General features: G+C 35.1%; 4 protein-coding genes across 4 annotated transcripts; all 4 read left to right on the top strand.

Moving 5' to 3' along the window:
• On the top strand, positions 1–825 carry LOC132130285 (hydroxycarboxylic acid receptor 2-like). Its single transcript, XM_059541977.1, has one exon. The coding sequence runs from the start codon at positions 1–3 to the stop codon at positions 823–825; it is 825 nt and encodes a 274-aa protein (XP_059397960.1).
• Positions 826–3,943: 3,118 nt separating this feature from the next.
• LOC132130284 (C-C chemokine receptor type 8-like) lies at positions 3,944–4,762 on the top strand. Its single transcript, XM_059541976.1, has one exon. It carries the CDS (start codon positions 3,944–3,946, stop codon positions 4,760–4,762), a length of 819 nt encoding a protein of 272 aa, XP_059397959.1.
• A 2,713-nt stretch (positions 4,763–7,475) lies between these two features.
• Positions 7,476–8,303, top strand: LOC132130283 (G-protein coupled receptor 35-like). Its single transcript, XM_059541975.1, has one exon. The coding sequence runs from the start codon at positions 7,476–7,478 to the stop codon at positions 8,301–8,303; it is 828 nt and encodes a 275-aa protein (XP_059397958.1).
• A 1,155-nt stretch (positions 8,304–9,458) lies between these two features.
• Positions 9,459–10,277, top strand: LOC132130281 (C-C chemokine receptor type 8-like). Its single transcript, XM_059541974.1, has one exon. It carries the CDS (start codon positions 9,459–9,461, stop codon positions 10,275–10,277), a length of 819 nt encoding a protein of 272 aa, XP_059397957.1.

Raw genomic sequence — 10,277 nt, 5'->3', positions numbered from 1 at the left:
ATGAACTCATCCACACCTGACTCATACGCTAACTCCACAACTCCTTCCATCGAGCTAATAGTCTATCTGGAAATGTGCGTGTTCACCTTTAATTTCCTGTTTGGTCTTCTTACACACTCCTATGTGATCTGGCTCATCGTAACAGGAAATGGAATTGCATCAGAGTTCTTCATCCTCAATCTCTCTGTTTGTGAGATTGGAAACTCTTTGAATTCGTTGTTCTTTATGCTGTCAACTGTGTTTTCATGTCTTACAACAATAGTCGTTATTTTACAAGGACTCACCATCACTGGTCGTCCTCTATTTCAGTGTCTGATGTGTGTTGAGCGTTACCTGGCTGTGGTTCATCCTGTAACCTTTCTGAAGTACAAACCTCTCAGATACAGAGTGATCTGCTGCTCTGTGACCTGGATAATCACTCTTGGATCCTGTTTGATCTGCCTTATCATGTTCTTTTTTTCTACCATTGCTATGAATGCGTGCTTCTACTCAGTGCAGTTTCTACTCTATCTCCCCATCCAGTTGTTTTGTCTTGTGGCTGTTCTCAGAGCTCTGAAGCAGTCAGGACCAGGAGAGAGAGGGAGAGAGAGAGAGCAGGAAACACACATGAAGACAAGAGCATTTTATCTCATCTTAATAACTACTGTGACCATGACTATCACATATGTGCCAAACACTGTCACTGGACTCTTTACCATTGTGTCAGACCAGCTTAATTCGATAATTTGGGTTCCTTCAATGATTTGTTTTATACTAGCTGGTTTTGTTCAGCCTGTTCTTTATCTGCACCGGGCTGGAAAACTCTCTCGCCTCTGTACTCAATAAAACCTTGAGTATCTCTAGTTTTACTTTTTGATGAATTTGATTAATGAATGGAAAAATTGTTTATATTTTCTTTCTTTCTGAATTGCCTCTTACATCTATATTGCTTATATGCTGATTTTATAAACTTTGTACCTTTTAAACTACATTTAATTTATCGGAGGACTAGTAAAAAAAGTGCACTCTTCTAAAAGATGAATAGCAGCCAAACTATACGATTTCAGCTGGTGATTTTGGGCAGCCATTCACAGTTTTGTGTGTAATATTTATCAGACAGGTGGGGAAAGACAGCTAATGCATTTGTGCATGTTGAAATCTTTCACTGTCCTATTTATTAGAATTTTATTCTGAGTGTGTTTATGTTGTATAGTTATTATAAATGGTTGTTATTTGTTTGCTTATCCAATAAATCACTTCATCAGCATCAGTTTCTCTCCCATTCTTTCTAAATATCCAAGTTATATTTATTCGGAACAACATCACAATTGTGAGAGCTATTGCTTTAGTACAAGCTCAGTTACAAAAAAAATGTATCCAATTATTCACACAGAAGATAAGAAAAGAAAAGTATCAGATAATACTTTGTTTATTAGGTTTTTGAAAACTTTTTTCTTCCATTTTAATATTTGCATATCTGGTGTTTTACGTAACATAGCAGATAAAGACATATTGTGACAGCTGTGAAGTCAGTCTACAAACCACAGCACTGAGTTTTATACATCCCTAAAGACTGGATATTCTTTTTTCAGGTAATAAAGTCCTATATTCCTGCCAAACAATGCTTGACAATAGTGCTGCAGTCGTTATTTATATTAAAGGGGTCTTTGGCATGTTAAATGAATCACTTAAGGAAACCAGAGATGATCTATTTTTTTGTAATCTGTGAATTAACAATTTACTCGACACCATTAGGTTATAATGTAGGCTTACTGCAGAATATCAAATGATCATTATGAAATTTACCTGCATTCAGTAGCCTAATATCAGTGTTGGGAAGGTTACTTTGGAAATGTAATAGGTTACAGATTACAAGTTACCCTGTTTAAAATGTAATAGTAGTGTAACTTTTTCAATTACTTTATTAAAGTAATGTAACTAATTACTTTTGAGTACTTTTTGATTACTTTTCTAAATTTGTGAAAATTAAAGAATAATAAATAAAAGCATATACATCAACTTAAATACAGTTATCTAATAAGCATGTGACATATTCTGTGTAATAAACTCCTGAAACATTGGTGTTTTTTTAAACTGCTGTCTCTGTATATGATGATAGTTTTCTCAAAATAAGTAAAATGCACATGAAGTGACACAGAGCAGTTCTAGAAATTGTGTTTATGTGCTCGTGTACTCCTATATTGAGGCAGCAGAGGTTGAAAACACTGCGAGCTTCAGTAGGCCTATGTGTAGTAAATGAAACCATGTCTTTGCCATTCATTTACAGGAGGGGCGGACTGGGAAAAAAATTCAGACTGGAAAATTCTAACTCATACAAACAAATTCATGGACAAAACTATTTTTTTGTATGGACCTGACATAAAAAAGGTTTTAATCTTTAATTTGGGGACATGCAAAATAATTAAAAGTTCTCTCCTGAACTGCACCTTCACTTCCACAGTCTCTTTCTTTTGCCCTGTTATCCATCTCTCTCATGACTTTAATACTCAAGATTGAACAAAACTATACTTTACAATACAATACTCTACAATACTACAATATCTTTATAGATAAATCCTAATACTGTACACGAGTCATGTTTTTCCCTTACAAAAGTTAAACATGCTTTTATTAGCCTATATAAAAGTAAAATAACCTTTTTTTGTTTTTGTTTTTTTTGCAAATGGATTTGTATTTATTTTTAAATAAATACATTTGTAAAATAATTTTACATTTTTGGTTACCACAGTTAAACAATAGTAACCATTTTCTCTGGATTTATAGTTAAATATTAAAATGTTAATTTTCGTAAGGGTTGTGTTGTTGTCTGTCCGTAGCTCCCCCTAAACCTATAAAAAAAATCTGATTGTTTTTCAGCTAAATTACTACTGTAACATTACTACAGATAATAATGATGTCCTTTATATAGTAGCCTATTTTGAGTGATGACTGATGAGCAACGTGCTGCTGCTTGATTAAATAAATAAAAAAACAAAGACAAAAAATCATCTTTACAGATGAAACTGACCTGAAACCCTGAACAGTGTAGTTCTGCTTCTCTGCTCCAGCTGTGCGCTTCCACAGTCCACTTTATTCTCTCTCTCTCTCTCTCTCGCATTGACTCTGATCCAAACCGTTTGGAGGAGGCGCGGAGAGCGCGCGAGTCATGACTAACACTTCATGACTTATTAGAGATTTAATTATCAAATGGCGGATTCGCAAATGATCGCTTTAGTAGTACATTCGGCAGGCAATTATACAATAATGATATTAAATAGTGGGGCAAAATCGGCTGCCAGGCCACCGGGAATTGTCCCGGTTCTCCCGATGTCCAGTCCGCGCCTGATTTCCACAGACAGGCAGAATGTGCAAGTCATATATTGCATTTTTGGGGCTTAATATTCACAGACACTAGTCGATGTCATGTTTTGATTCAAGTGTAGGCTACTGACCTACTTTTGATTTAGTCATCCAAAATGTGGCATATTCTGTCCGCGTTAGGCATTCCGTTTTTATGAATGACTGTATTTCCGCATCCCGGAAATTATTAGGGCGGTATGTCTCAGAATAGTCAGTGCAATTTGGGAAAGAAATCAGTTAAATCTGTATGTGGATGTGTGTAAATATTCAAATGTAATCCCCTTTGTAATCGTTAAAAATTTCATAAGTAACTGTAATTTAATTACTCATTTTTTCGTAGTAACTGTAACTAATTACAGTTACAATAATTTTGTAATTAAATTACGTAACGCCGTTACATGTAACTAGTTACTCCCCAACACTGCCTAATATTGATGTGATCTGATTACTTATATTTGAATTGATAATTCTGTAGAATTCTTAGGGTCGACTGAAAAGTCTGAATAATTCCAAATGTTTTGAACAATGAACAATTCTCTATTCCTACAGCGATATTATTTATTAATTTATTGTGAGCTACTGTACTCAAACAGACGAGGAGGAAATGAACACCACCATACCAGGAGCTTCCAACATCACAACTCCTTACATTTTTGGATATCTAGAAATGTGTGTGTACAGCATCAATGTCTTGTTTGGTCTTCCTACACACTCCTATATCATATGGCTTATTGTCAAAGGAACGGGTGGAGTTGCATCAGAGTTCTTCAACTTCAATCTTTCTGTTTGTGAGATTGGTGCCTGTCTAGACTGTTTGTTTTTTATCCTGGTAAACTGGATTTTGTTTCTTGCACCATTAGCACTTCTTTTCCAAGGTTTTATCATCACTGGTCGTCCTCTGTTTCAGTGTCTGATGTGTGTTGAGCGTTACCTGGCAGTGGTTCATCCTGTAACCTTTCTGAAGTACAAACCTCTCAGATACAGAGTGATCTGCTGCACCGCGGCCTGGATAATTATTTTTGTCTCCTGTTTGGTCTGCATGTTCACATTAATGTCATCTAATATTAATGCACATACATGGTTCTTCTTATCACAGTTCATTCTCATCCTCTCCATCCAGTTGTTTTGTCTTGTGGCTGTTCTCAGAGCTCTGAAGCAGTCAGGACTAGGAGAGAGAGGGAGAGAGAGAGAGGAGGAAAACCACACAAAGAAAAGAGCATTTCAGCTCATTTTAATAATTACTGAAAACATGGTTATCACTTATGTGCTGATTATTATCTCAGGAGTATTTATAATTTTGAAAACGCACTATCATGTATCATACTGGGCCCCTGGTTTGGTTTGTTATACACTGGCTGGTTTTGTTCAGCCTGTTCTTTTTCTGCGCCGGGCTGGAAAACTCTCTTGCCCCGTTTCTCCATAAACTGACAAAGATTAACTACAAGTAACTACACAATGTTTTACTTTTAAAATAATACTTATTAGTGGAATTGGTCATTTTATTGTATTTATTTATTCATTTATTTTCTTCTTTTGGCTTGGTGTTCACTCTTTCGGTCTTTAGTGTAAAGTTGTGTTTCAAAGACTTGATGTTAGATATCTGCAAATTTAGAGTTTTGTGTTTTTGTATACTTATAAACAATCAATGTAAACTTACAGAGATTAAGTTTATTATAAGTGTTTATCCTATATCAGTTTATTTATCCAATAAAACACTTAAATAATGACCCATTGTCACTCTTTTCATATTTTCCCTCATATTTTTTTCTCTCATTTTCATTCCCTCTTGTTCTTTTAAATTATCTGTCTAAAATGTTGCATATCACATGATAAATAAGATGCACCTGTACTGGCCAGTTTATGTGTACAAAGACTGAATGTTCAGTCTGCAAAATACTCAGGCGATCAATCTGAATTCGCTATTTACTGTAGGCTATATATGCAACATGATATAACATTATTATGTGGCGCTCTGGAATACTTTATTCTGATTAGTCAATCATGGTCGATCACAAAGATGATTGCAGTTCAAATTTCACATTTCTCAAACAAATATAAATCACATGCTTTCAGATTCTGTCAATTCTGTCAAAAGTTTATTCAGACCTATATATATGGATAGACCTGAAGTGGGTTTGTCAGATACAGGGAGACATTAAAAAATGTGCAGTGCTGGGGGTTTCTCATGCATGATGAGGTTTGAGAACCACTACCTTCATTTATCATTGTGACGACTGTGAACTGTGAATGCGACATACGTGCTTCAGGTAACAAACAAAACTTGTTTTTATCATCAATATTAAGCAAAAATGTCCATAGAAAATTCTGAGAGTGCTATTGAGACTGAGCTTGTTTTGTCTCTGATTGAACAGGGATAATTGAAATCTAAAACTATGATTGAAAATTTTATTTTGCATGTCAATGAAGTTATTTTAAGAAAGATGAAAAAGGAAAAAAATTGTTTTGGGATAAGCTTTTCTGTTATGGAGGTATATGGATGGAGTTATTATGCTATCAGTATTTTGTAATTCAGATTCATTACCCTTAAGAGTTATTATGATAAAAAGAGGTTCAGAATTAAAATATTTGGGGACTGTCGCAAAAAGTTAATGCTCTTATGTGTAAGGAATATTCCTTGGCCTACACCAAACTCAACCCTAAACATACCCTAGTGTTAACAAATGCAATACTGATATAAAAACCCATTTGTGGATACAACTTTGCTGGTCGTCCTCTGTTTCAGTGTCTGATCTGTGTTGAGTGGAGGAAAACATCATGGAAGAGAAGACATTTCACATCATTCTTGTAACCACCATGAACATGATAATTGTGCATGTGCCAATTACAATCTCAGGAATATTTACAGTTTGGAGAAAATAATATATTTCAGCATTTTGGTTCCCTGGTTTGATTTGTCATGTATTGGCTGTTTTTTTTCAGCCTGTTCTTTATCTGCACCAGAGTAGAACATTTTCCTACTTTTTTCCCTCCATAAATAGTTAATGTCACTAACATGCAAATACAGCCACTATGGTACTTCCTCAAAAGCCATTGCATTATTAACATGGTGCATTTTTAAACATTATATTGTTTTTTGGCTGATCAATCAAAACCTGGGCATCTACTTTTTACTTCTTGTGGTTGATATTAGTTTGTTTGTTTATAAAATAAATCATTCCATTAATTATCTAGTGTCATTTTGATCTAATATTTTGCATTACAGGTGTTCAATGACTGATTGTAATAGAAGCCTGTACTTTCAGACATTAAAGATTGTTTTATAAAAGTGGATATGTATTATTCTATTATTTATCATATAATATCAAACTGCTATATCAAGAGTGCTGTTGTCTTTTGTCTGCAATGAATCACAACTGAGTTGAAAGTGCAATTGCTTTTATACAACAATTTAGTAATAATGAGACTTTAGTAAATGATACATTGTAACTTACATTTACAAATCCATTAGCTTTTTGCGAATTATGGGATTAATATGCATTATGTGCTATGAATTGTGAATATGTATTAGTATAAAACAAACTAACATTTAACACCATTAAAGATCAAAATGAGACATGACTTGCATCAATATATTTATATTTTCTTGTGTACTATTGAATGTTGTCCAGGAACGGCCTATAAACAACTCTAAACATTATGCGAAGATTAGCTATGTTTGTTAAGCAAATGTTGAACACAGCTGGTGTCTGCCATAACAGTACGCATCAGAAGTGCAAACGTCATATGGATTCAGACAAATAGCTTTGTACTCCACAAGGGTAAGCTGCATTTTACTTCTGGTTTGGAAGAGGGTTTTGTAATCAGAGGCTCCAGTCAAGTTATTCAGATAACAAATTGTGATCTGAGGGATCAGCCGAGCAAATAACGATTTTACGTATGCCTCAGTAAATATTTAATCTCATCTTGGTTTCATGTTGACAAGGTAGGCTAAACTCTTTTTTTGTTCCTCTAATAACAAATGCTGCGAAAAGAATTTCATTGCATATTCAGTCTACTTTTTGATATCATTATGTTGAATTGCAGTCTGAATAACCTGGTGAATTTATAATTCTTTTATCCATTAGCAATATTATTTATGTTTTGTGAGCTTCTTAGCTCAGACAAGCGAGGAGGAAATGAACTCCACCACACCAGGAGCTTCCACCAACACCACAACTCCTTCCACCTCGCCACTGGACAGTGCTCAAATTCCTTTGTTCAGCATCAGTGTCTTGTTTAATCTTCCTACACACTCCTATATTATATGGCTTATTGTCAAAGGGACAGGTGGAATTGCATCAGAGTATCTCAACTTCAATAATTCTTTTTGTGAGATTTGTATTTCTATGGATTTCTTGATCTTTATATTGGCAAGCTATATTTCAAGTCTCTTTCCATTAGCAATGTTTTTACAAGGACTCACCATCACTGGTCGTCCTCTGTTTCAGTGTCTGATGTGTGTTGAGCGTTACCTGGCAGTGGTGCATCCTGTAACCTTTCTGAAGTACAAACCTCTCAGATACAGAGTGATCGGCTGCACTGTGGCCTGGATAATCACTCTTGGATCCTGTTTGATCTGCCTTATCATATTCTTATTTTCTACCCTGACTATGCAAGCGTATTTCTTCTCAGTGCAGTTTGTACTGCATCTCCCCATTCAGTTGTTTTGTCTTGTGGCTGTTCTCAGAGCTCTGAAGCAGTCAGGACCAGGAGAGAGAGGGAGAGAGAGAGATGAGAAAACACACATGAAGACAAGAGCATTTTATCTCATCTTAATAACTACTGTGACCATGACTATCACATATGTGCCAAGCACTATCACTGGAATCTTTACCATTGTTATAGATCAGCCTAATTCGATAGTTTGGATTCCTTCAAATCTTTGTTTTATACTAGCTGGTTTTGTTCAGCCTGTTCTTTATCTGCACCGGGCTGGAAAACTCTCTCGCCTCTGTACTCAATAAAACCTTTTGAGTATCTCTAGTTTTACTTTTTGATGAATTTGATTAATGAATGGAAAAATTGTTTATATTTTCTTTCTTTCTGAATTGCCTCTTACATCTATATTGCTTATATGCTGATTTTATAAACTTTGTACCTTTTAAACAAAATTTAATTTATCGGAGGACTAGTAAAAAAAGTGCACTCTTCTAAAAGATGAATAGCAGCCAAACTATACGATTTCAGCTGGTGATTTTGGGCAGCCATTCACAGTTTTGTGTGTAATATTTATCAGACAGGTGGGGAAAGACAGCTAATGCATTTGTGCATGTTGAAATCTTTCACTGTCCTATTTATTAGAATTTTATTCTGAGTGTGTTTATGTTGTATAGTTATTATAAATGGTTGTTATTTGTTTGCTTATCCAATAAATCACTTCATCAGCATCAGTTTCTCTCCCATTCTTTCTAAATATCCAAGTTATATTTATTCGGAACAACATCACAATTGTGAGAGCTATTGCTTTAGTACAAGCTCAGTTACAAAAAAAATGTATCCAATTATTCACACAGAAGATAAGAAAAGAAAAGTATCAGATAATACTTTGTTTATTAGGTTTTTGAAAACTTTTTTCTTCCATTTTAATATTTGCATATCTGGTGTTTTACGTAACATAGCAGATAAAGACATATTGTGACAGCTGTGAAGTCAGTCTACAAACCACAGCACTGAGTTTTATACATCCCTAAAGACTGGATATTCTTTTTTCAGGTAATAAAGTCCTATATTCCTGCCAAACAATGCTTGACAATAGTGCTGCAGTCGTTATTTATATTAAAGGGGTCTTTGGCATGTTAAATGAATCACTTAAGGAAACCAGAGATGATCTATTTTTTTGTCATCTGTGAATTAACAATTTACTCGACACCATTAGGTTATAATGTAGGCTTACTGCAGAATATCAAATGATCATTATGAAATTTACCTGCATTCAGTAGCCTAATATTGATGTGATCTGATTACTTATATTTAAATCGATAATTATGTAGAATTCTTAGGGTGGACTGAAAAGTCTGAATAATTCCAAATGTTTACAATTCTCTATTCCTACAGCGATATTATTTATTCATTTTGTGAATCATATTGTGAGCTACTGTGCTCAAACAGACGAGGAGGAAATGAACACCACCATACCAGGAGCTTCCAACATCACAACTCCTTACATTTTTGGATATCTAGAAATGTGTGTGTTCAGCATCAATGTCTTGTTTGGTCTTCCTACACACTCCTATATCATATGGCTTATTGTCAAAGGAACGGGTGGAGTTGCATCAGAGTTCTTCAACTTCAATCTTTCTGTTTGTGAGATTGGTGCCTGTCTAGACTGTTTGTTTTTTATCCTGGTAAACTGGATTTTGTTTCTTGCACCATTAGCACTTCTTTTCCAAGGTTTTATCATCACTGGTCGTCCTCTGTTTCAGTGTCTGATGTGTGTTGAGCGTTACCTGGCTGTGGTTCATCCTGTAACCTTTCTGAAGTACAAACCTCTCAGATACAGAGTGATCTGCTGCACCGCGGCCTGGATAATTATTTTTGTCTCCTGTTTGGTCTGCATGTTCACATTAATGTCATCTAATATTAATGTACATACATGGTTCTTCTTATCACAGTTCATTCTCATCCTCTCCATCCAGTTGTTTTGTCTTTTGGCTGTTCTCAGAGCTCTGAAGCAGTCAGGACTAGGAGAGAGAGGGAGAGAGAGAGAGGAGGAAAACCACACAAAGAAAAGAGCATTTCAGCTCATTTTAATAATTACTGAAAACATGGTTATCACTTATGTGCTGATTATTATCTCAGGAGTATTTATAATTTTGAAAACGCACTATCATGTATCATACTGGGCCCCTGGTTTGGTTTGTTATACACTGGCTGGTTTTGTTCAGCCTGTTCTTTTTCTGCGCCGGGCTGGAAAACTCTCTTGCCCCGTTTCTCCATAA

Source organism: Carassius carassius, chromosome 47 (genome assembly GCF_963082965.1).
Source record: "Carassius carassius chromosome 47, fCarCar2.1, whole genome shotgun sequence".
Classification (NCBI taxonomy): domain Eukaryota; kingdom Metazoa; phylum Chordata; class Actinopteri; order Cypriniformes; family Cyprinidae; genus Carassius; species Carassius carassius.
Note: the sequence above shows the minus strand (reverse complement) of the source record. Positions and strands in the feature narration are given on the sequence as shown.

Excerpts from the sequence above, each read along its gene's own strand:
- LOC132130285 (XM_059541977.1), top strand. The coding sequence starts at position 1 with ATGAACTCATCCACACCTGACTCATACGCTAACTCCACAACTCCTTCC.
- LOC132130284 (XM_059541976.1), top strand. The coding sequence starts at position 3,944 with ATGAACACCACCATACCAGGAGCTTCCAACATCACAACTCCTTACATT.
- LOC132130283 (XM_059541975.1), top strand. The coding sequence starts at position 7,476 with ATGAACTCCACCACACCAGGAGCTTCCACCAACACCACAACTCCTTCC.
- LOC132130281 (XM_059541974.1), top strand. The coding sequence starts at position 9,459 with ATGAACACCACCATACCAGGAGCTTCCAACATCACAACTCCTTACATT.